General features: G+C 36.0%; 1 protein-coding gene across 19 annotated transcripts in view; it reads right to left on the reverse strand.

Annotated features, from left to right (window-relative positions):
- The window catches only part of ERC2 (ELKS/RAB6-interacting/CAST family member 2), a 488,016-nt gene that overhangs the window by 218,292 nt on the left and 243,148 nt on the right, over positions 1-26,576 (reverse strand). For 18 of the 19 annotated variants that reach the window (XR_003993765.1, XR_003993764.1, XR_003993761.1 and 15 more), the window contains one exon: positions 7,550-7,710. Coding sequence is in view for 2 of the 19 variants with exons in the window: in XM_030501570.1 (XP_030357430.1) it covers positions 7,550-7,710 (161 nt within the window). In the remaining 17 variants the exon portion in view is untranslated. Of the gene's footprint in view, positions 1-7,545; positions 7,711-26,576 lie in introns of all 19 variants that reach the window. The other variant, XM_030501571.1, reaches the window with a different exon arrangement.

Consider the following 26,576-nt stretch of genomic DNA (forward strand, 5'->3'; position numbering starts at 1 on the left):
TGCACTACTAGGATAGAGAGTGGCAACTACCATCAAAGTCCCTTGCTACGTGGCAGATGCCTCAAACCATATGGATCATAAGAACCTGGAAGATCATTTTAACAACTGGAGAGTCAGAAGCTTAAATTTCTAGTTTCTTAGAACATAACTCATGGAAACACATTATAATTATGCCAAAACACTTATGAGATGAAGAAAACAAGCTGGTTAGAAAACAGACCCATTTTCTAGATCAGAAAAGCATGCTTACTTATTATAACCATAATATGTCTTGTCTGGAATACACTGAACTCTTTCAGGTTAACCTTCAGACAATGCTGCTGTGACATAAGAAGTGCTACTGCCATTCTATAACAGAGAGCAAGACACTGCCTTCCTGGGAGGGAAACACTTTTAAAAGGTTTCTGCTGCACCTCCCACTTTCTAAAGGGGACGGGAAACATGGGAGAGACTCCAGCTTCCTTTCCTTGGATACCCATATAAAAGCAGGCAAAATACAACCTCTTATATCACATTTTGGAGGAATCCTAAATTGATCTTACTTACCTCCAGCAGCAGGTGACAATCTAGTCTGAAAGTAAATTATGACCCTTAACAAGAACAAAAAGAAACGGCACACTTTCTTCCCATGCTGATGAAATTTCAAACATCATGAACCATATAAAATAAAATCAAAATATGCTATCATTTAGTCTGAACATATAAGACTCTCAAGTGAATAGGAACTTGGTGGCACTCATATGTCTTTAAATAAAAGAAATGCTTTGCCAAGTAAACAGTTCACTCATTCTACTCTCACAGAGAGAAACATTTTATTGCTTTGTGCCCCTCCATTGTTTACAAAAGAAAAACATCTTTTCATTTTAGTCAAGAAAGCTTCTGTTCCAGAGAACAAAGCCTTCATTTGGGTTTCTCTAATCTTTATGGTGTTTGCAAGTTGGTGTCAAAAATGTTAGTCAAGGCATGCTGTGTTACAGGTCTGTGGGGCAAAAGCAGTCACAAGAGACTTTCCACCCAAGTTAGAAGGAGACCACATTACCATTCTAACTACTTCCTATGGAAGTCACAGTTGTATCAACATCCTGCTGGTTTGTTTGTATTTAACTTGGGATATGACTCTCTACACTCTCAGCATGAATCCTACAATTAAATGGAAGCAGTCCACAGGTTACTAAAAAACAGTCCAGTGTTCTACATTTGAAATGGTACAATTTTTGAGGCAATCCACTTGCTATCCATTCATTTAACATGTTTATAGTATACATTACCACAGTTGAAACAAGTCAAAATAATCCCTCTAGTAAAATTTTAAAAAATAGTAAAACTGCTTTCTCAAAACATTTTTTTTTCCACAGCTCTGTACACACTGTTATCTAAAAATATGTTTAAGAAATCACACTGGAGAAATTATCATAGCATTTTTTTCTCAAAATATAGGCTGCACTAGAGCTAACAAAGAAGAAAAAAGTATTCTAAAATTCTCCTACTTTCAAAATAATACCTTATTAATATATTGTCTGACAAATCTGACTCCAGTGTATTTGCTTAAACTTCAAAGACTATCTCTTAGCGTCATGTATCCACTATTACTTAGCCTACAACTATCCCTAGGGCAGGTGCTGGTCCTTTTTAGAATATACTAGTGTTTAAAAAAAAGCCATAAACTAAGCATCTTTGCCCACACCTTTTCTTTAAACACCTCAGTTTCCAGTGTAGGCAGGAGAAACAGTTATCTCTCTTCTTGCTTTCCTTTCTGAAAAGCAGAGGTGGGAGGAAAGCACTTCCTCCCTGTAACACAGAAAGCAGACAGCGTCTATAGGGAAGCTATCATTTTAAGTGGCTTTAAAGAGTGAGTTCCAAGGAATTTCAAAGAGTAGTTGCCACCTTAAATCACCCTGCCAGTTTCTCCTACCTTGCTATACTGCTTTGCTCATCCTTGCTGCTGTATGGAAGAACCCAGTAACTTCATGACTACATGCAAATAGAGTACCTATAATTTCATCGGGGATTTGCCTGTCAATGAGTGCCATGCTTCTGGCCTGTGTATGCACTGAACAGGTGAATTGCATACATAATTACTCTGAAATGTTCCAGGTGCACTGGATTTACTACTCACAGAGATTTCGGATGCACTTTTGACCATGGCTGCACCCACAGCGATGAGGAAAAAATCACTATCCTGTGGGTGACAGAACCTCTTGGGGTAGAGTAATCGGGATATAAATAAAGGAAAATAGATTCAGTTGCTTTCCCTTTCCCTCCCCAGAAGGGAGGTGATGTCTCTGAGATGGTGATGGATGGAATTAGTAATAGGAGAATGTAATGGACAGACATGAGCTGATATGTCCAGGTGCTGGAAACATGTCTAGATTCTCTGGACATCCAACAGCCCTTGTCAGAGCTGCAGCTCCTGCCGAGCTGCTACACAGATGTGAAATCCCCAACTTCTACTCCAGTAAAATTTATAGATGGAAAAAGGGGTATGTCTGCAGAAACAGATGAATGGTAAACTTTCTTATATTTCTGCCACTAGTACTTCATAAAGCATTTTGACTTCCCTACAAACTCTGACTGTGACTCTCTAGTTTTACATCTTACATAGTCTTCCCTTTTAGGCTGTGATCCCTGACTTCCAAATCCATTCAAAAACTCTTTTCATCCCTACAATATCCTCAAAAGCCCACTTGAAGCCATTTGTATGGTATCCATACTTGAATTTCCTGCATTAAAAGGAAGGAGGGCACCAGTCAGACAAGACACATTCTCTCTGCTGCAAGAGGACGAGCTTCCAGCTTACAGTGTGAAGCTGTTTATTCTCTGTGGAACCAAGCAGACCCGAGACCATGGTCTTGCACCCGAGACTGGCATCTAGTGGCAAATACAAGTGTCCTCTCCTGTTGGAAGAGCTGAACCACTAACTCATAAGGTGTAAGTGCAGTATGTGCTCAGCACTTCTGCAGAGTGGCAGCTGCTGGGACAGAATGCTTGGTGAAAAAAACATTTTATCCCTTTCTTCCCACAAATATTTCATCCTTGACTATACACAGGTGCTGTTAAATGAATAAAATAAACATACTGAAAAACAGAGATAAGCAATATTCATTTTTTATTTTCAGTGAAAAAAAATGGTGGACATTCTTAAACAAAGGAAGTGATGTTTAATATTATACTGTCACTGTAACAACATTTACTGCAAAATCTAATTTTAAAAGATCTTTTTTTTTGGACACCAGAGAAACATTCTATTTTTGTTACTGAATGAAAGGACCGGTAGCTGGTTATTTTATTAGAAGATCTTTAATGCTTCGTTACTGAAGTAATCTGATTTATTCCACGTAAGGGAAAATATATATTCTTCTGGAAATTTGTAGTAAATTTCAGGGAAAAGTCACTTCCAACAAAACTGATTTAGCAATACCCACAGGTGATGGCATGAACTCTATCAAAGGCAAGGAAATTGCCTTTCAAACTCCTGGCAAGAATTTCACTCAGGATACACTGAAAGCTTTAGAGCACTGAGTGTACTGAGCTGACTGCTAAAGGAAACACTCAGTAATTAACAGCTGGATCTCAAAAATTAAGGATTCACAGATCTTCAAGTCAAAGCATGAAGTTCAGCCTGTCTGGGGATTTATCTCATGGTCACCCATTTCTAAGTGCAGTGTTTGTCACGTGTAACTAAGTCACTGAAAGATCATCAAATTAATGCAAAACCACAGTGAAATAACTTTATTTTTAAAAAATCTTGTATTTAAACATATTTCTAAGTAGAGTAAACACCACAGAAAGTTAATTTAAGGACTTTTAACTAAGAAAACCCTAAGTTTCGATAACAACGTTGGGGGCATTTAGGGCAGTTGGTGGTTTTTTTGTTTGTTTTTAACTTCAGTGGTTGCAGCTTGAAGATTACATGTATAAAATTTACAAGTTGAACTAACAAAAAGGGTGATAATAATTTTTATATCTTTTTCCCTCACATGCCATTAGACTTTCTTTTATGACTATTGGCTCTCCAGGTCAAACTTTATATCTTTCAAAGGGAAAATAATTTTGACCATTTCTAAAAAGATGATCTATCCCACAGAGTAAAAGCCACTTTCCATAAAGACAGGCATTTATTTCACATACATATATGCAGCAATTTTAATATTATATAAACAGTCATTTATCTATCTATACAGCTATCTAATTTTGTTACAAGCAGGTTTATGAGTTTTGGAAGGAAAGGACATCTGTACGAAAGCATTGTGGATGGTTTGTGGTCATGAAAGTATGCTCCACAAATATGACATTTCTGAAACATCTGAAAAAACCTCTACCACATCACAGCACAGAAACTTCTCCTACCCTCAAGCTCTTCATGTTACAAAATGAATAAGCTTTTCTAGGCAAGCCTTGTGAAGGTCTCAGTAAGCTGTGCTCCTTCCTGTGCACTTTCAGAAACAAAAACAATGTCTGGAAAAAGTAGTCCTGATATATATTTTTAACTACCAATTTTTAAGTTCAGGCCAATTGAAACATTTCTATGGATAATAAATAAATTTCTTAAAAACATCAACATTTTGTCACACTATACAATACATTTTTAAACCTAGCACTTATTAAAAAATAAAAAGTGCACTGATATTTTTTTTGTTGTTGTTCTCAGAGATAGAAAGAGGTCAAAGCATTAAGACAATTAGCCAAAATGATGGATTTGAACACATGCTGAATTTCACTGTTAACATGTATGCGTAACTTCCATTAATGTCAGTATGAGTTATGTGTGCACTGCTAAAATAATACGACCATAACAAAAATATCTCCTCCAGAACTAATATAGTAATATTTTTTAATAGACATTTTTGGGGAAAAAAAAACCCAAAGAAAGACAGACATATTTAGAAAGTAATATGCAAATGCACATCCTTCCCCAAATTTAAAACTTTGGAATTCTTTACAATAGATCTTACTTTTTCACATGTTGGCATCAAGTTAAGAATAACTTGATGTTTATCTCCTCCCATCAAACTACCTTTCATTTAATGGGTACTTCTCTAGTTTCCAGTTCAAAAAGACCAACCAGATACTGAGCAAGATTATGCTTCTATCCATTTTTACTCTAAACTTCCTTAAATAACTGAATGTATACAAGAACATGTAATGACAACTGAAGAAGTTATCTAAAACTGACAACTGATTGTAGCCAGTATATTAAGATGGATCTTGGCGATGTCAGCCAGATGGGCCTAGAATGCAGAGTCATGTTTGGAACTTGAACATAATATAAGCATAGGAAATCATCATGAATGTTATTAAACACACTGTTCATGCCTATTTAACTGAGAGCTAGCAGCCAAAAACTGTAATCACCCAACATTAAATTTTAAAAATGACAACTAGAAGTTATAGTCAATGCTGCCAATTAATAAATTATCTTAAAATAGCCAAGACACATTCTTTTAGTATATTACTACACACAGAATTATCATTATTCTGTCCATGGACACCTGGGTCTTGCTTCTACAATCTGGTTTTGAGAATGCTTTATTCATGAAAAAAAAGTAACACCATATTTAGTATATTCTGTGATAATGCAGCAGTTTTATAAAGTTTGTTTGTCATACACCTATTTCAGTGAGCAATTTCAAAAATTAAACTGCTCTAATGAAACACCTGAATTATTTCTAAAAGACGTTTCCTAATAGAATCATAGCATGGTTTGAGTCGTAAGGCACATTAAAGATCCAGTTCCAATATCATTGCCATGGGCAGGATCACCTTCCACCAGACCAGGTTGCTCCAAGCCCTGTTCAGCCTGGCCTTGAACACTGCCAGGGATGGGGCAGCCACAGCTTCTCTGGGCAACCTGTGCCAGCATCTCGCCACACCCCAGGGGAAGAACTTCTCCCTAATGTCTAATCTAAATCTCTCCTCTGCCAGTTTAAAGCCATTCCCCCTCTTCTTGTCACTAGATGCCCCTGTAAAAAGCCCTCATCTAAAATTCTTGTCAGCCCCTTGAGGTACTGGAAGGCTACTCTAAGTTCTCTCCAGAGCCTTCTCTTCTCCAGGCTGAACACGCCCAGCTCTCTCAGCCTGTCTTCACAGAAAAAGTGCTCCAGGAAAGCAAAACCAACAAACAAAAAAACAAACACCCACACCACACCCACACACAAAACCAACACACATTTAACTAGAAATCTTTACTAATTTCATTTTATTTCCTAATTTAAAATTTTCTTCTAATTTTACTATTTTACTTTAGAAATTTATACTCTAAAAGCACACTATATGTTTATATCTCATTTAAAATTCCAAAATATTTCTAACTTGGACCACTGATACTGGGTCTTTCACCATAGTACCATCACCCTTTATTCATAAAATGGAACAGCTTTTATCAAAACAAAAGTAAAACTTTATCAGTTTTCCAAACTCCCTTCCCAGACTGAAGATACATGCCTTCACAGTTTTTCTGTGAGGTTCTGTGTACCCAACCAAAAAAAATCACAGCAAAAGAATTAAAAATACTGCTGCTTTTTCTGTTCTATTGTAGAATGTAATGCCACATACTATAATTCATATGTGCTCCTATTTTCTTTTTAAATAGATATAAACCTCATTAAAGTCAAAGCACAAGTTCTTTTGCTTTCACTGGAAATATTTGTGCTTACATGACAGTATTTCTGCACCCATATTACATGTCAGCCATTCTTAAAATCTACCTTTATAAAATTCTAGTACACATGCCTCCATTTCCAATCTGTCTTATTTACAACAACATTATTAAAACAATTTTTTCTGATTATTTACCTTCCTTTTAAATTCAAGAATATCTACAACTTAACTGAAGTTATATATGGCTTAAGTGTTTGGGGTTTATTTTTTCTTCCCTCAATAAAATATTTTCAAAATTACAACTGTGAATTTTCTTTGTTGAATGTTAACTACACACCAGCCTAGCCAAGTCACAACAGGTTTACTCTTTTTGCAGATTTTAATGATCATGTCAGAGTTTTAACATCCCATAATTACAGATATTTACCTTTATTGTGGGTAGGAGGTTAGATTTAAATTATAGGTCTATCCTCCTTCTTCATTCTGTATACATATACATAGTGATAATGCGTATGCAAATAGATTTTTGTTGGTTTGGGTTTGGGGATTTTTTAACAAATTCAATGCAATAAACTTTGCACCATCCACATAAAGTTAATAAACCCTTTACGTGAATTTGACAATAACAGAAACTCCAACATAGAATTCTTGCTGTAGATGGGGCTTTAGACTCTCAATTTCTCATGAAAGTTATACTGTGCTGCTATTTTATTTGCATGTAACAAAGGACAGCTTTCAAAAAATTCTCCTCATGTCAATAGTCGAGTATTTCTAAAACCAAGACTTTCCATACGTTAAAAGGAATTTAACAGTCTTACAACTATTAGAAGTCCTTAGATTCAGACAAATATATAATAGAACAAAACAAACAAATCCAGGAAAAAAACCCTTCTCATAGCAAAAAAGCAGTAATTTTAATTTTTCTAGAAATCAGAGAAATCAATGTACTTACTTCATTTCTAGAATTTCTTCAAGCTGTTTTCTTCGCTCTATTCTCAGGTTAGCCAGATGTGCTTCTTTTTCAGCCAAAGACTGCTGTGTTGAGGCAAGACGTGCTTTGGTAGAATCTAATTCTTGTCTAGTCTTTTCCAGTGCATTCATCAGCTCTTCTACCTAAGAGAGAGAACTTTTTAAGCTCCATATTCTTTAGAATAAGTAAGTCTTAAATCTATATAGATACAGGGGGAAAAAAAAAAAAAACCCAAACAAAACTACACAAAAGGAACTAAGATAAATGGCTGTTCAAATCTATTCCTGTCTTAGCTGTTTCAAAACCGAACAAAAGTAGTCTTTTAAACACCAAAAGAATCTTACTATTTCCATTAATCCATTGAGTAACAAGCAGCATTTATACAAAACAGAACTAATACAGATCACCAGAAACCTATTTAACCTGGGCCACTGCCACGTACAGACAATTTATAAATATTTTCTATGTCATTTACATTATTTAAATCCAGGGTAGTGGTAACTCAGCATAATAGTAATTCCAGAAATTTTAGATGCAGATATAGGTATTTATTTTAATATAAAACTGGTCATGACAATCTATATATTTTTCATCAAAAGCAAACACCCTTCTGTGCAGAACAGGTTGCCCAGGGAAGCCATAGGCTCACCAATCCTTGGGTATCAGATCTTGACAGAACCAAACCTAGATAATCTGATCCAACTTCAAAGTTATTCCTGTTTGGAGTAGGGGTTTAGACCACATTGCCTCTAGTGGTCCCTTCTAACCCAAATTATTCTATGATTCTGAACTTTAAATATCTCTTACTGCTTTAGTGACAACCGAGTTATTTTCTTCATTTACAACTGTGAGAATCTCTGAAGTATGAAATGTAGGAAAGTGTGGGTGATTCCACTCTTAAATTAGCACTGGTAAATGCCAACTGAATGTAGGATAAATTGCTTACTGCAGGAATTCAGCAAACCTTCTTTTCAGAAAACAGAATTCAGAAGTAAAAAAAAAAAAAAAAAGTATTATATGGTCCATCACATTCTTTAGAGAACACACTAAAGAATGGAGACTACAAAATGACACCTGTCTGGCAGCAGGAAATTTACTTGTGGGGTGAATCATTACATTCACAGAACTAGAGGGTCATGAATAGTCTCTGGTAACCAGGACACCAGTATGAGTTCCTCCTATCCAAATGATACAGTTTACATTAAGAGCTGCAAGTAAACAACAGATATACTTTGGGTTTTTATGAGATATGATGATTTAAATAATGGACGTCCTATTTCCTATATTTTCTTTCTCACCTCTTTTGTCCAAATATTAACATCTTATAAATTAGCAAACACTTCAGGAAGAACATCTGAATAAAATGTAATGGAAGAAAGGATATATTCCACTTGTTCATGTATGTCAAGTAAGCCATTTAAAAGTGTTCACTTTTGCTAGTGTATTGAAAAGTCTGACAATATCTCACTGTGGCTATCAGTGAATATCAGTGCGGCTACAAAGAAAAGAAGATGTTTTCTCCAAATTTCATGCTTAATCTTTGTTTGTTGTTGTTATCTAAATTCTAATGGCATGCAATCAGTGTTTACAAGCCACATGATTTTTGTTTCAATTTGAAAACACATTGCCTCCTATATAACAGGTTCAATATAGCAAAATTAATAATGCAGTCTTCATCAAATTATAATGAGTACTCACACTCTGTTTGAAAATGATATACTGATTACTTACCCCTTCGACACCAGCTGCATCTGCATCTTTATAAATATTCTAATAAGATAAATGGAATACAAGAACACATCTGATACCCTTCGTGTGTAAGAAGTTGTATTTCATGAATGCAGAATCAGAATTACCAATAGCATTGAAACTACTGATGTTCAACCTTCCACCCAGAAAGTAAAACCAGCGTAATATTGATACAAATGAAATAGCAAGGAGTGAAAATTATGCAGTAAAGTCTGTGCAGGTGCAAGATTCCACTAAAACAAACCATGAAAGATGAAGGCTTTAGATATCTTTGTAAAAGGACTACCTAGTGAACTTTCACAGTAGAAGCACCAAAGAGAAAATATACTCAAGGAAAATAAAGTAATAAAAAAGCTGGATTTGCATTTAAATCTCTGCAGGGGGAGGGGGAATTACTAAAAAAAAAAAAAAAAAAAAAAGCCCCAAAAAATACATAAGGAGAGAGATCATATTTCTTAAAAAATATACTAAATTTCTAATATAACACCAGATACTTCATTTTCTGTTTTAGAACAAGAACACAAACCCATGCTGTCTCCAACAAGGACAAGGCTCAACTACTAAACCATGGTATGATATTTCTACCTGTTTTCTTGGGTTATCTCTCAGGCTCGGCCTTGTGTTTTTTAAAAACTGCTCATAGTTTCTGCTGAGCCTTCAGCCTGCTAGTTAACTCCAGGCAACACACATTAATGGAAACAGTAGTAAGCTTTCAAGACTGCAAAGTCATTCATTCATAAAGACTCTTGCTTTGAGACAGTATCTTTAAACACCCAGTCACTCCGTATTAGTAGATTTGTTTGGCAGATGAGAACATAGGAAGGCAGAATAATAGCACTTCCATATCTTTAGTATCATTGCACTCCTTTTCCTCGAGGTTCAGTTGAATTTAGTACCCAACCTGCCGACTGACTGAATACTCACCTATATTCTGATATATCACATCAGTTACATTTTAAAACATTTCAGGGAATTAAATACTTGTGGACAACAAAGCCATGGATTTGTTAATGTATATTAATAACATACTCCTGTATTTCCAGACAAAAGAGATCAAAGTTTAAAGGAGAGAGAAAAAACCTTTAAAAATTTAAATATGAAAACTTTTTCAAACCACAAATCGTTAACACGTGTAGACTTGAAAGTTACACTTTCGTTTCCACTTTCAACACAATATTTGCCAGCTAGTTCTTCCTTAGCTTTTTGAATATGACCCAAGTTCAGAGTTGTGTGTTTTCCTAGTTAACTGTCTCACCAGCACCTACAGCAGGATTTAAGTGGCAGGCATGTGAAGAAGAAACTGATTTTTATTTTACTTTAAATTAACTACAATCAAATGTGAATGCGTGAATGCTGATGTTGCACACACAATCATCTTTGCATGTTTATTATATAGCTGTAGCAGATACATTGCAATGGAAAACAAACTTTAAACACTGAAGGCAGTATTATCTAGATAGAAAAATCAGAGGTGGGGGGGGAACATTGTAAACATACACCAAATTCTTAATGTAAGCACATGTTCTCATCTTTGATATTAGAATTAAAATGATAGCAGGAAGGAATTAAGGGTTAATGTTCGTTTACTACCTCTCAGTCTTACTGTAAGAAATGGGAATAAAACCAGCAGTACTAGTGACAAATTTTAGCTTTCTGACCTATGGCAAATATTTCCTCTTGCTGCATTTTAGGGGCACGTCGTCTAGACAATAACGTGCGCCCAGGAGTCTTTCCCTCTCCAAAGCATCGGTATGGTCCTGTTTTTCAGTTTCTTTTTTACTTTTTCACTCTCTAGATATTGAACTGAGACCCTTGCTGAGGTATCAGGTCAATAATAACACATTTACATGCTTCTCTGATCATCACAAAGGATCAAGATGAAATTTGCATTCATGACCCTGTTACCTGGGCTATCTCATACACCCGTTTGCGCCCCAAACTGGGGCACCTGTGCTATGTAATTACCACAGATGCAGCCTTAACCCCTTTATTCACACCGGCAGGTCTCTCACAGGAATCGCCGTTCATCAGCAACACGCTCTAAGGCTCCAGCAGCGTTTCAAACGCTCCCGCGCGGTCACAGGGCGAGGGGGGACGCGCGCATCCCCAGAGCCCTCCGTGCCCCCCGCAGCGCGGCTCCTGCCCTGCAGCGCCACCTGCTGGGAAGGCAGGTTACCTCCCCGAGCTCCCGCGGGCAGCTCCTGACCCAGCCCGGCAGACACTTTGGTGCCCGAGATCTGCTCCTTTTCTCCCCGTTCTCTCTCGTAGGCTAAATACCTCTAAACAAAAACTCTGCCATTTATATAGCAGCTAAAGAATTAATAAGAATTCATGTTTTGAAAGAGTTTACTGTGAGAACCTCTCCGAATACAAAGTTCTTTACTACTAAGCACTCTATGCCCCCAGTACATTATTAACTGGGGTTTTTTCCCCTTTGCAAGACAACGGCCTCATTTTATCCTTTGGATTTTCTAATAGAAGCCTTTTTTTTTAATATACTTTCAGAAAGTCTAACTGACCCCAGCACTTCAAGGATTTTATTAAAATCACTACTAGAATTAAGTTTACATCTTAGAATGGCAGAAACCCAGCAAACTATTATCATTCTTCCTTAGTTTTGAGCCTATTTTAAATGAGCACTTTCTACTTCTGCAGCTTCATATCTTCTAGTCCTATCATCAGCATTTCACACCAAGATAAGAAAAGAAAAAGAAATGAATGTGGCTGAAGTATACAGCTGTGTTACCAGATTCTGCAAATTAAAGAAGGTTAGAGTTCAAATGAATGACAGTTTATTAAAAATGCCCTGGAGCATTCTTAATTCCAGATTGGATTCGGCTCAGCACAACTCATGCTAACATAATACTGTTCCAGTTTGTGGGAATAAGGAGGGGGAGGGACAATCGCATGTTTTCTTAGGTCAAGTATAATATATTTCTGTAGGATGACGAAGAGCTGGCAATGGGCCAGCAGTCAAGGTTAGTATTATTAGTATTACTATCTTTAAGAGTTGGCACTTCATTTTAGCAATGATATTGGTGATAAATACAAGAGGTTTGGATCTCCCTAACTGACTTTTTCAAGTATCAGTAGCTATACAAAAACTCCCTAACTTTTTTAACTTAAAAACTTATCTTCTGTTAGTACACACAGATAATTTATGAATTTTACATAGTAAAATAAATCCTACTATTTACTTATAAATTCTTTGCTTTAATTCAAGAATATTAACAATTATAGATAATTTAAAAAAAAAAGTTTAACAAGTACAGGTTTATATGAGCTGCATTGTTATAAGTCATCAGTCAGTGCAAAAATCCATCCAGTTGTTTTCAAAGGTGCTTGCTTTTTTTTTTTTTTTTTCATTTGCTAAGGAAATGCTTTTCTTTTTCTTTTTCTTTTTTTTTTTTTGGCCAAGTTACACTACATAAATTTCAATTATCTCCAGTTCTGTGAAGATTAATTTAATAAAAACTATATTGGATTTTTTTTCCCATGATTAAAAGCATGAGATTGCAAAGAAGGAAAGATTATAATCCTTAAAGTTTCTCTGTGGCTTTACTATTTATTCTGTCACTGGACTAAAAGGACATAGATAACACATTCACAGAGATGAAGGAAAACAGATAATAACCTGGATTTGTACACACAAATATCCACTTACCAGCTCTTCGCACTCACAGGCTGGAGACTTCAACTTTTTACACTAATGGATTGCCTATGCTTTGCACACTGAAAGGTGAGTGCCAGACATCCCAGGATCCTGCACCAGCGACTGCTGGCCACGCAGAGAACCACTCTATCTCATGACTAATTCAATTACACACCTACAGGAGGTCCAATGCGAGTCATGTGGACCTATTGCTCTTAAAACTGCCTACACTGTCCTGCAATATGATTGTAAATACCCTGTTTCTTTATGTTTCTAATGGGAATTTCTCCAGTGTACAACTGTCTAAACAGTTTCACTACAAAGGTGTTTTTCACACAAGCAAACACACGTAGCAAAGCGCCATACTGAGCTTTGCAAGACATTGAAATAAACTCTTTTGTCATTCCCCCCCTCCACTCTCTTCCCATCCCATTTGTCATCCATAGCCAAATTCCTCACCTCTAACTTCTTCCATCACAGCTTTTAAACCCCGGAAACAGGTCTAACAAAACCAGTGTAGTTATGGAGGCTGATACTCCTGAGCCTTTGCAAACGAAGAAATCAGACACATGTTGTCTTTCACAATTTTGGATATTGTCAGAGAAGAAAAAAGTAACCATACCCCAGACTGTATATAAGCTTTCAAATAAACATCATAAGTGAAGGACTTGACAGAAAATTAAGTACAACATTTATAAAATCCAGGATAATGGTTCTTCAACTTGGGGTTGTTTTGGTTTTTTTTTTTTAAATCATCATAGACTAGGCAAGTAGGGCCCAATGATATCAAGTAGCGACGCAGTGGTAGTATAACATCAATTACCAGTAGCACTGAAATAGCAATCCTCATGAAATGGTTCGCCATCTTCATAGGAACACAACAGCACAATTATCAAATGAGATACCATGCTCCACAATTTGAAATCGGAAACCTTGTTGAGATTACTTTATTACATAAAGTAGGATTTAAAGTATTTTAAGCCTTTTGTGAAACACAAGTGGCCTCCAGTTACAGTATTCTCAATTAGTTTCAACTAGAAAGCACTGTACAAAAACCCAGTGTCAAATTGTGAATGTGACCTCCTGCAAAACTGAAAAGGATGGGTAAAATAGCAAAATACTCCTTGCAAATGCAGCTGAAATGTTTCACCCCAAATGAAAACCTTTCCATTAGCAGCAAAATACAGTTATATGATGGAGTAATTAACTTCAAATTCTGACTTCGCAATACTATATAAATTAGGAAAAAAACCAACATTTCGGACCATGTCAATAAAGATACAGTATTAAAAGTGTTGCAAGAATCGGTCAACAATCTTCTTTGTCCAAGGTAAAGTTCATGCTGACAAGATCTAGCTCATGGTCCGCCCCATTCAATTCTAGCTGAATGTCATCCAGGCATGCACTATAAGGGAAACAAGACCAAGCACCTGAGCAATTGTTCAAATCCACTTTTTTTACCAAAAGCAGCATCTTTTTAACTTGCTCATCTAGTTTGAAAATTAATTATTTCCTTGACGTATCTTACTAGTTTTCTCTCCTTTTCCATTCAGCTTCATCTTAGCAAGTCTGTGACTGCTTTAAGTGACTGGTGTCCTCGGTTCTGCTCTAACTTGTCTGATACTGTGAAAACCTAATTACAGAAGTATCACTAAAGGTGTTTTAGAGTTGTGCAAATGAAAGCAGATTTAGATATAATATATTGATAAATTACAGAGCTCAACCTAATCTTTTCAGAATAATAATAATAAAGTAATTGAATTAGCTATTGAACATATGTTGATTTCAGTAGGATACTCAACTGTTCTACAGGATATTGTATCTGGAAGAGAACTCTTACAGACTGAAAACAATTACACTGTGTGATTTCAGTGTTGAGTCTTTTTAGATAAACCATGCAAGTAGAGCGGAGCAACTCTTTAGCTGGTGTTAAAGTACAGCGCTGTCAGACTGGCCTCTCTGGTTAATGTCAATAGCACTGCGTATAAAAGGTGACTAAAGTGTGTACAAATGTTGATCTTTGGAGAAGGCATGCCTAGAATCATACACACATCTACTATTTCATCCACCAGGTCAACTTCAGGGAGAGAGGGCAAACTGGGAGTTTTCTTGCCAAAAGTTGATTCTTAGCACACTTGTTAGGTTACACAGCACAAAGGTACTTCCCCACTGCTTTTAATCCATAATCCCAATATATTAAAGTTAGAAATTCTCCCTTAGAATATTTCCAAAGGCAGCAGAGGTTCACATGGTATGTGAAAGTCTTACTGCAAACAGGTAATTGATGTACATAAGAGTTTGTCCAAACACTACAATGTGCTTACATATTGTGAAATAGCAAGTCAGGATTTATTAAAGTGAAAACATTATTGTATGACAATACTTGCATAGTTTTATGTGGAAAATCTCAGAAAATACAGTTTCCTACCTAGTTTTGCTGCAAGCTAAATAATACTAATAAGCAGCAAGATAAATAGAGATTCATGCAACTGGTGACATGGTATAGATTCTGCAACAAAGAAATTTGATACCATCTTTAGCACTGTGACTTTTAACATTGTGTTCACGTGAGCACTAAACGTATCTGCACTGTGCTCTTAATGCAGATAATCTTTCCCTGTTTACTTAATTCTATGGCATTTTTACAATACAATTATTTATGCACTATTTCATTGGCTTGGCACTAAAGTCACAGTGGCACAGACATGCTACATGCTTAAAAACTAAAATTAATTCCTATTGTATATAATGTAGTATCAGCTACATAAATAACCTTAAGAAAAGTCATGTATGTCTGTACGTTAAAGAGCCAAGTTCTAGCCCTGGCACACCCATTTGCATATAACTCTTATCAAGAAAAATTTTAATATTTAGTATAGCAATCCTTACTCAAGTTTACCCAGGGCCACAGGGAAGTACAGAACACACGGAGCAGGACTAAAACAGTTGACTAATTGTTTCAGACATGGTATGAAGATAAGCAACACAAGTTTACCAATATGTGGTCTGTCTTTATAGGTCAAATAAGCTGCACTTAGACTCTAAAGGTTATAAATTTTGTGTCATTTCCAGGACTTTTCTGGGGAAAATGGTTCCTTAGAAGGAAATCTTTCTTAATAAATAGATAGATAAATAAATGAAAACAAAGAAACAAACAAACAAACAAACAAAAACCAATGCTGCTTTGGAGGGTCACTTCAGGAAGAGATCAGTCAATAGGAACAGAACTGAAGTGCTTATGAGTCTGTCCAGGATAGGATAGCCCACAGGACAGTCAGGGGAGGCCTGCGGGGGACAACAAAATGTCTGACAACTGGACTCCATTATTAACACATGATAAGCTAGGAATGATCACATGATGGAGCAAAAATATCGACCCAGAATTTGTCAGCTGGAATTCCTCCACGAAGGCAGTTTACAATCAGCATGTCAAATTTTCAGAGTGCTAAATAGAAATCTTGCTCTAATAGTAGCCCCGTGTTCATGAAACTATCCCCACAGCTACTACACAGTAATAAGCTTTCTGGATAAATCAGTCACAGATCACAGTGCCTCCTCTCAATCAACACGCTAGAGAGAAATTCCCTGTGGGAGGAAGAAGCAGTGCTGGAAGAGCAGGATGTTGAACTGAACTCAACAACAGGCTCGGGAAATACTACTTGTGCAAAAAGGGAGCCAGATGTGAGGGTGCTTGCACAGCCTGTTCCCTCTGAGAGGAGGGCTGCCAGCACTTAGCAAAAGCTGAGAAGGCAGTAACAGAGCCCGTAGATGTCTCCACGATGCTGCAGGCACACTAGCTCAGGAGGAAACTATGCAGCAACTGAACAGACTCTTACACATAATTGCACTGATAGCATGCAATGCTGCAGAGCAAAATTGCAAAGAGACAGAATGTGCAGAATTACACACACACAGAGTATGTAGAAAAGACTTCAGGGGAATGGCTCACTGTGATTACAGAGGTGGGAGAAGAAAATCAGGTGCGGAAGAGAACACTGACAAGGTAGGAAGATAGCTCAAGAAATACTATTCTTTTGAAATTGCAAATTTTTCCTCAATAACTATCTGAAGGAAGGAAGAGGAGGTAAAGAGACTCTCTAACAACGGTTTTACTCCAGGTTAGCTCCTGAAAAATTCATCTCTATCTCTTTGTCAAGTACAACAACAGTTAACAACAAATAAAAACGTTGTGAAAAACAAAGACGCTGAATCACAGAGCTTGCTCTTTTCCAAGCAACAAAATCACATTATCTATCACTGCAACAAAACAAAGTTTAGTGAGGATGCCCAGATGAAGAAAAAGAGCTGTCACTTAAACTATTGCCTCAGCTACAAAGAAAACAAAGTTTTTAATTCTGTCACATCAGTTTGTGACAGTTTAGCCCAAGTATAAAAATGCAAATACCGTAACTCAAAGTTCCAGCACCTAGACTTTTTGTTTGTCTCCCTTCATGCAGTCAGTGATATACTGGCCAAAATATGCATTTGGTAATGCATTTCTACTGAGTGATAGCTTTTGTTTCATTGGACTGAAAAGGGGGAGGAATAAAAGATTGTAATACTTTTATCTCTATTCGGCTTATCACTATACTGGTTTCAGAGTACTTATATCATCCCAACATCTACCAGGTACAAGAGAGTAATAGAAAAAGCCAACAGAAAACCGTGCTTAGGTCTGTTCTATGAATTCAGTGGCTTCTTCCCTCTTAACGACTGTCCACGAGCACTTCCCCATTCTGATGTTCTGCAATTCAACTTTCTACGTCTGTTCTAGTCCCTTTTGGCTTCTGATGGAATAAATATCACAGAGCTGCCTCTTTAGCAAGCCCCCAGAATTTGCTGAACCTACTCTCCCCCTCTTCCGCTTTATCTTCTCAACCTGCTGGTCACACTGAAACATTTCTCCATATTATTCCTCTTCAGTTCCATATTCTGGTCAGTAGTCACTTAACTAAATGTCTTTGCCTTTTTGTCTTCTCAGCCCAAAGATGTGCCAATTAAAATACTCAGATATTCCCTACAGAAGTTAATTGATTTCTCAACTATTACCAAGTAGCTACTGCTCAGCCTTTTTGTGGATTATATGCTCAACAACTGGCATATGGCAGTTTTTCTCATTTAGTGATTATAAGCAGTTTTTGCCATCTGCTAGAATAAATATTGAAGAACAGCAGCTGTCAATATTTAGATAGAGCTTTCATGCTTCCTAAATTGCACTTCATATTACAACAGGAATCCTTATGAAAGGCAGCCTCATTAGATGCAAGAATTCCATTTATAGGTAGTATGAAAAAAATTTCTGCATAAATAAAGTAACAGTCAGTCCAAAATAAGAAAACTAGGAGTAACTGTACTATAAGCCTTGGCCTGAACTGGGCAACTATAATAATTGCTTTATGAAATTTACTGAAGATTTTACTGTTGTGACTGTCCTTGTATGAACATTATTTAGATACCAAAGCAATAGGCACTTATATAAAAGCCTAAGTTTTACACAACTAGAAATATTTTTCTAGGCAAAATGCATTAGCAGAGTTTGATGAGAACAATAATATTTCTCACCAGATGAAAAAGGAAAAAAGTATTAACAGAATCTTTAACTAACACAAGCTGCCATTTATGCCTCAGCTAAAAGTTTGGTTTCCTTCTTAATCTCTCCAGCCTCTTCCCAAATGAGACATCAATGCAGGAGGGTATAAATAGAAAACATGAAGATTTACAATTTGATACTATTCACTCTATTTCAAGGCAAAATATATGAGCATTAAGAAGACAAGCTCAGTGACAGGACTTACAAAACTTACAGCTGGGAGGCTTGAACAGGCCTTAATGAGAACTGTACTTTGGATCTGCTTTACCTTTACTGTAAACTAACACTCTTGGCACTGTTCATATTCTGTATAGTATTTCTCATCAGGACACATTTTCATTATTCTTAAGTCCCTCTCATCCAAAGATGGGTTTGGTTTCAGAGGACAGAGACACTGTCTACATCAAGTTGTGCATTTGAAGTATTTTTTTTAAAGATTTAGAGTCCCTATCCAAGGAACACACAATCCCACAAGTGAGGATACATTAAAACTATATTAGAGTGCTTTTACAAACATACACATTTAAACACAGCATGTTATAAATTAATGCTTGTTTTCTTTCCAGTTTTGTACAGGCATTTGTCCCACAGACAAACTTTACTGCAGAAGTCTCTGCTACACCCAGCAGTTAAGTCCTTTAAAGAATCAAATTTCTATTTTGCTTGTTCAGGTAAAACTTACAAAACAAACATAAACCAAAACATTCTTAGATTTATCATGTATTAAGTAAGCAGTTATGCATTATGAATTAAGTATGCAGTTTTTAAGGCAGAAGAGCATTTCCATCCATTTTAAGGTTCTTGATACAGAAACATAACACTCTAACTCTTAAATTACATATATACTGTTCCAGATGGGCTATTCAGTCTCTCAAATCAGCTCCAGTACATGACACAGTAAGTAAAATTTGTGGAGCATTTGATCTGTATTATGAGCAAAATCCTCAGCATCATATTGTGTTTTAAGATATCTCACCTCCAAAATGTTCAGCAAAAACTTATATCTTCATCCACAGCCTAACGAAAATACTGACACCAACTGTAATGGTATGCTTACAACATATGATGTCATAGTTAGGAAACTGCCTACAAAGGCTGAAATTATGGCTCCTGTGTGAAGCACACAGGACTCTAAGAAGCAAGTTCTATAGTTACTTAGTTTATTCTTTGTATTTCCAGTCAGATGCAAATATTTTTTTAAATATTTAGGAATGAAATAGTCTAAATATAATATACTTCTAGTGGAAATAACATTTGCTCCATTTAGACCTCAGGCGGTGCTGAAGGCAGAACAAGATCGGAATGTGCAGATAATTATCTTTAAGGCTAGTCAACAGCTACAAGTCCCTCATAATATCACCTTTAAGATCAAGCCAAGACATTCCAGTCTGAATCAAGGTTTATTTATTAAAGGATTTAGCACTTTTAGATCCAATATTGCCTGGAAGACCACCAATTTCCATTCCCAAATATCTAATTTCTCCAGTTTCTTGGTGCACACTGAGACCTTCAAAATCACCTCAGTGAGCACACACACATGCACATAAATGACATCTAAATTCCTTCCCCTCTCTGAGATAAATTCCACAGGAAACACCTCTACAAAGCAAAATCTCTACACAGACTGGATATTTCAATAATTCTCACTGATTTAGGCAACACAGCTTAGACAACTGTAGGCATTTTTTACTGAAAGTTGGGTTTTTCTTGATCTTAATTGGTATAAAGGATAATGAGAAAAACAGTGTTTCAAGGCCAGTAAAAAAATTAATAAAATGAAATCAAATAAAATGAAAACATCGATATGCAAAATCATCATATCTGTCCATTTTCCTTGGGCTAGAAAAAAGACACAAAAATTAGACAGCAATGGTAAGCAAATACGTACAAGATGTGCTTTGAATATCTGCTTATCCAGGAAGAGAGCTGGAACCTTAAAACTTATGGTTTACTTTTTTACCCTTTAAGAAACACTGTTTACAATGAATAAATAAAATTATTATTTAAAATTAGAGCTCATCAATTCTCTTGTTGTAAGCTGGCTTTTTCATTCTGGGGTGTATTTTTCAGCTGGTGCCACTTCTCTAAAATCTACTGTTCAAGACAAGATCAAAAGTAATGGCTTATAATAAGACATCTGTTCAGTAAATTCATGTGATAGTGTAGTATTAAAGTGTCTTTCTATAAGTGAACAAAAAAGAAATACAGCCTTTTTACATGTAATGGCCAACAAAAACCCTAAATACTCACACTATGATCCTGGTTACCCAAACTGTACATGTATCCCTGCTGTACATGTCTTCCTGTCTGACAGTGACTCCTCATGATACAAACTGAGTCACACAGACAAATATAGTGTCATATAAATTGTTTGAATAACTGATATCATACTGTACTGCATTATGAATATAGTTTAATCTGAGATACATCTCATCTACATGAGATGTAGTAATACTTCATGTAATGTATTACATTACAAGAGGAAGCAAAATTAGCCATTACAAAAGAGTAACCTTCATTGTTATAAATGCACAGTAAAATATGACAACAAAAATAACTATTAATTCCTATGTTGTTGTAATACTACAAAAGTATTTCATATTAAAAAAGAGAAGAGCATCTACTTTTCTAAGATCATATCTATAGTATCTGACTCTCCTTTAGTTAAGGAGAGTTAGTAGTTAAGCTGCCAAAAAGAGACCCAGAAGATAAAAGATTTCCAAAACCAAATAACACAAGTTTCCTGGACACAGGAAAGAAGATTCAAGCTCCTTATCTGAATTGACAGCAACCTCCCCCTCTTTGCCCCCCGCCTTCTCAAATAGGGTTTCAAAGAGAAAAAGAAAAGCCAATTATATCCTGTCAGGAGGATATATTCTGCTCCCACGTACTGCCCTTGACTCCAGCAGGGTAGAAGCAGTATAGTTAATACAGATAGCAATCCATTATTATTCTTACTCTGAGTTGCATTCATAAACTAAAACCATTTTAATATTCCCAGCACAGGCTTATGGTTAAAAGCCCACATGGTCCCATATACACTGTAATATCTAAAATGAGAGTCTTGAAAAAACAAAGAACTGAACCAAAGCTAAGAACATTGCTGTCTTTACCAGAGAAGTCAACTCAGAAATAAACACAACTGTTCATGAGAAAGATATTAGAAGCAGTAAATTTTCTAGCGATGAGTGTTTTTAGGTGTATAATTTATGTGTGCAAACACTCACTGGTGGTATGACCAGAAACACAGATATCATGGAATGAAAAGAAGAAAAAATAGGGGAAAGTAGAAGATGTGGATATATGCTCTACTAGGCTGATAAATAAAACTAGCAAACTTACATGAAAGACTAGATTGTGACATATTTTCACAAAAGCAAAAACAAAAACAAACGCTGTTGACTCAAGAATGAACATTGGCAGGAAGCTGCCATTAGGTCTTCTATAGTTTACACTATATTTTTCCCTTCCAGATGCTGCCAGTGGGAGGTTTTATAGGATAATGATATACTGAGAAACTTATGACAAGCATGTCCAAACAAAGTAAAACATATTTTTCACAAAACAGTAAACTCTGATAGCTTTAAATCCATGGAGCCAGAGGTAGCCTGAAGAATAATTATAGCAAAATTGTTAACTTGTAAAACCTGTTTAAGGTATTTAAGTATTCTTGACTTTTTTCCAGAAAATGTTGTTTTAGGAGGAAGTTATTTTAAAAAAGAGGAAAAGCATTATTCATACAAAAATGCTGAATAGTAATATGTTTAACAGCTTGATGACAGCACAAATAGAGAAATATCATAACTGGCATCAATTAAAAAATTAATCTGGAATAGTAAACAGAATTTTAAAGGACTGAGTAGATGCAAAACTTGAATAGGTTTTTATTCCTAGGAGCTGTCATTTCTAAGTCATATTGAAGAGCTTGTTAGTAAAATAGTACATGAGGGTGTTCCCACATTTGAGTATATTTAAATGTGTTGTGTAAATGGAGACCATGACAGTCATGACTAATTCCTGATGTACCAAACCGCTCTAAGAATACAAAAAGCCCTTTTCACATATTAAAACAAATTTATCTGAGCCTGTGTAAAATAAAAAGATTGTTTAAGAATTAAAAAAATGTTAAAAATAATAGAGGTGTGAAAGATAAAACTTTAAATTATTGGCAACTGAAGTTTTTCTAATCCTTTAATTCCTGTTAAAACACAATCTTGACCCAAGAAAAATCTCTTATCAAGTTAGACAAAAAGGCCAAAACAATCTCATGATTGTCTTGACACTTTCAGATAGAGAAGATGAAGTATGCAACATTTTTCTGGATACACGATTCAGTCCCAAATCTATGCCACAGACTGAGTATTAACCACCACCTGAGCATTCGCCTGTGACAAGAAGTGCTGGGCATGCATCTTATCATGATTTGCCTCCTTTCCTCCTAATATAAAGAATTAATAATTCTTTAATTCTAATAATCCCTTTGAGGGATTAAATAGGGCATAGGAACCAACATGAGGGTTTCTCAGTACAGAAGTGCAACTGAATTCTCAGCAGTGTCTTGGGAGGAAAAAGATAATCTCCTATATTACATGGCACATCTAGTCACAAGAAGGAATTTAATTGTTCATCTTCTTCCATGATCCCAACTAAGGAAATAATGAAGGTTCAGCTTCACCCAGACACAACAGATCCACCCTGTCTTCCACCTGGCAAGTAACTGCTCTCAGAAATAAAAAGGCTAACAAGCAGGCAGGGCCTTGGGATCACTGGTTAAAGGATCAGGAGCACAACTGTTCTCCTCTATCCTTCCAGTTGCAGGGAATGATGAGGGAAGAAACAGAAGAGCCAGCAGACCAATACATGGCTCCGAGCCTGGTGTCACTGGCAGAATTTCGGGAATTTCTTCACCCAAAGGGTTGTCAAGCATTGGCACAGGCTGCCCAGGGAAGTGGTGGAGTCACCATCCCTGGAGGTATTTGAAAGACATGTAGATGTGATAGTTAGGGACATGGCTTAGTGGTGGACTTGGAAAAGCTGTTAACAGTTGCAGTCAATGATCCTAATGGTCTTTTCCAACCTAAATGATTCTATGATTCTATGACATGGGATACGCTAATAATCTAAATACGACAGCTGTAAAAGAGTACCAGAATCAGAGATTATTTGAGCAAATTAACTATATTTTTCAGCTACCCCTTTCACACGTACTGATGGCATAACACTTACATTCCATTTGTATCATTCAGAGTTTAGCCTGTAAATTCTCTAAAGTCATTTTTCTGTTGTTACTGAAGTACTTCTTTAAAAACATATTGACTAATCTATGGTTTCATACATCAAGTAGACTATTTTTCATATACAGACTTAAATCTGGCTTTAAAAACTGTACGATGAATTGTAAAAACAGTTTAAAGTTATGATTGGCTGATAAAGTGAAACTCTACTCCATTTCACTCGGATTAGTGTGCAGCTGCAAGATATAAATTCTGTGTGAGAAACAGTACATTTTTTAATGCTCTTTGAATTATCATGTTTTTGCAAAATGAAAGACAACTGGTTTCATATGCAGGTAAGAAATATTGGCATAAGGAATGTTATTTGATTTTAACTGAGTCATGTTGCCAGAATGCATGAAACAGCTGCATGAGCTGAGTATCTGCCTCAGGCTACAACTATATTTCCCCCATCCTTTACCACCTGTCCGTGCTAAAGTTACTGGATGCTGTTAGATACTAAACCCCACTGGGATCTTTAACTATTGTAATTACGAAATGTATTCTCTGCTATTCTACTGACTTTTAATGTCCAAGTATTTTATAGTAGAGGAGACAGCATTATGCCATTCATTTGCAAACTTGTAAAGGAATGTAATGAATAAACTCACATACAAACAAAACTACCAAATCCATACTGAATGTGTGAGGCTTAACTCTATTAAGCTTACTCTCTTTGACACATCTGTAAATTTATTAAATGCTTACGCTAAGACCACCAAAGGGTTGATGCTCTTTTACATCACTCCTTACCTAAGGGTGGCACTGATTGAATAGCTAGTACAATTAGCACCGAGTGCGGGAAAGGAAAAATCTCATTGTTGGGGGGGGGGGGGGGGGGGGGGGGGAACGAAAAGGTAACGGAATACTAGAAAGTTTTCATATCAGCTATAGTGAATTTTGTCCTAGGAATAAAAATGGCTGATAAAATCTCAGTGCTGTTGAAAACAAAAGTGTTTTAGAGACCTCTTGGGGAACAGTTGTGATACCAAGAAACTAGGGAATGACAAATACCATTTTGATCTTAACAGAAAAAAAGGAAGACTGGAGAGTTATAGATAAGTCAGTTTTGATTCTGAGCCTTACTGGAACAAGTAATCTGCTTCAGACTATTTGTAAACACCTAGAAGAATCAATAGGGACTTCCCAAGAAGTTATGTCAAACAAATCAAATTTTTTCAGATGACGGAGTAATTGGCTTTGTTGAAGGACAAGAGCAGCACTCATATTTATTAACAAATCTCAAGATATTCACACAAGCAAGTAAAAGAAAAATATGATTCAAATGAAAATAACATAGCACGGATGCCAGACTAGTTGGGAAACTGTAGTAAGCCACAAACAATTCACTGTTAAACTAGAAGGATGTTTAAAAAATGGGATTTTTTGCAGGGCCATATGATATTCAGTTCTTTTATTAATAATCCAAATACTAAGACTACAAATCTGCAGATAGCTTTATCATGAAAAAACCCTAAAACATAACTTTAAGATATCTTCCCAAAGCTGAGAACTGAAATAGAAAAAAAAAAAATTATGATATGTAATAAGGAGAAAAGCAAGGTCATAAACTTCAGCAGCACTAATCAACTCCACAAATCCAGGAAGAGAAATAACTGATTAAGAAGTTGTCTTTTTCTACTAAAGAAAAGGATCAAGACACTAAGGTGACAAGTCAACAGTGCCATGTTATTGCAAAAAACACACGATGGAAAGATGTATATATAGTAGTAATCCTTTTGTTTTCTTTGGCACTGGCAAGATCTCAGCAGGAGAACTGGATCCAATTTTATCCACTCAAAGATGTGAATAAACTGGAAAGACTACAAAGAAAAGCAATGAGAACAATAAGAAAACTAGAAAACATAACCTCTATAGTAAGATTGAAAGAATTAGGGTCTATCACCTTCAAGAAGAGAAAACTAAGGAACATGATCTGTAATTTCAGATACAGGCCGTAACAAAGGAGGAGAGAAAAAATCAGTTCATTATGTCTAATGTGGATAAGACAAGAAATAACTGCCCAAAATTACAGAAAAAGAGACTAACTCAAGATATGAAAGAAATCTTTTAATACCTGTGAACAATGAATCCAGACCAAGGTTATTACAAAGGTCACTAATAGCAAGCCAGACAAACTTCTCTCAAACAGTGGTATAATTCATAGTCACTCAGTACTATGGATGCACTAGAAGACACCTTCACATCCCTTTCAGCTGTTTTCTATGATATTTTTATTTAAAATATATGTTTATCTTATTTTCTAGCATTAAATGCATCCCAAAAAAAAAAAACCAAAAGAAAAAAAAAGGAAGAAAAAACATTCCAGATCTGCCAAAAATAATTTGAAAAGAACCTACTTTCCCAGTTAAGACAAACAAGCAACTTAAAACTATCTGATGTGAGAAAAGGCGGACTTTCAAGCAGGACTTCTCAGCTTGGAAAAAGCACTACTGAAAAAGAAGTGAGAGACCATAAATGCTATAGAGAAGGTGAACTGGAAACTATTGTTCACTATTTCTCACAACGGAAGAATTATGTGCACTTAAGGACATCACTATGCAACAGTCTTTAAAAAAAACACATTAAAGGAAAAACTTAAAATTACATTTTAAGTTGCATAGCTCAAGGATCTGTGGTAATTCTCAGTACCAAAATGACTGCCAAAAAGTTTTAAAAACTTGACTGATTATAAGTTCTATGACTTTTAAAAGTGACACAATATATGCTATTTCCAGCTCAAAA

Source organism: Strigops habroptila, chromosome 11, assembly GCF_004027225.2.
Source record: "Strigops habroptila isolate Jane chromosome 11, bStrHab1.2.pri, whole genome shotgun sequence".
NCBI classification, from domain to species: Eukaryota; Metazoa; Chordata; class Aves; order Psittaciformes; family Psittacidae; genus Strigops; species Strigops habroptila.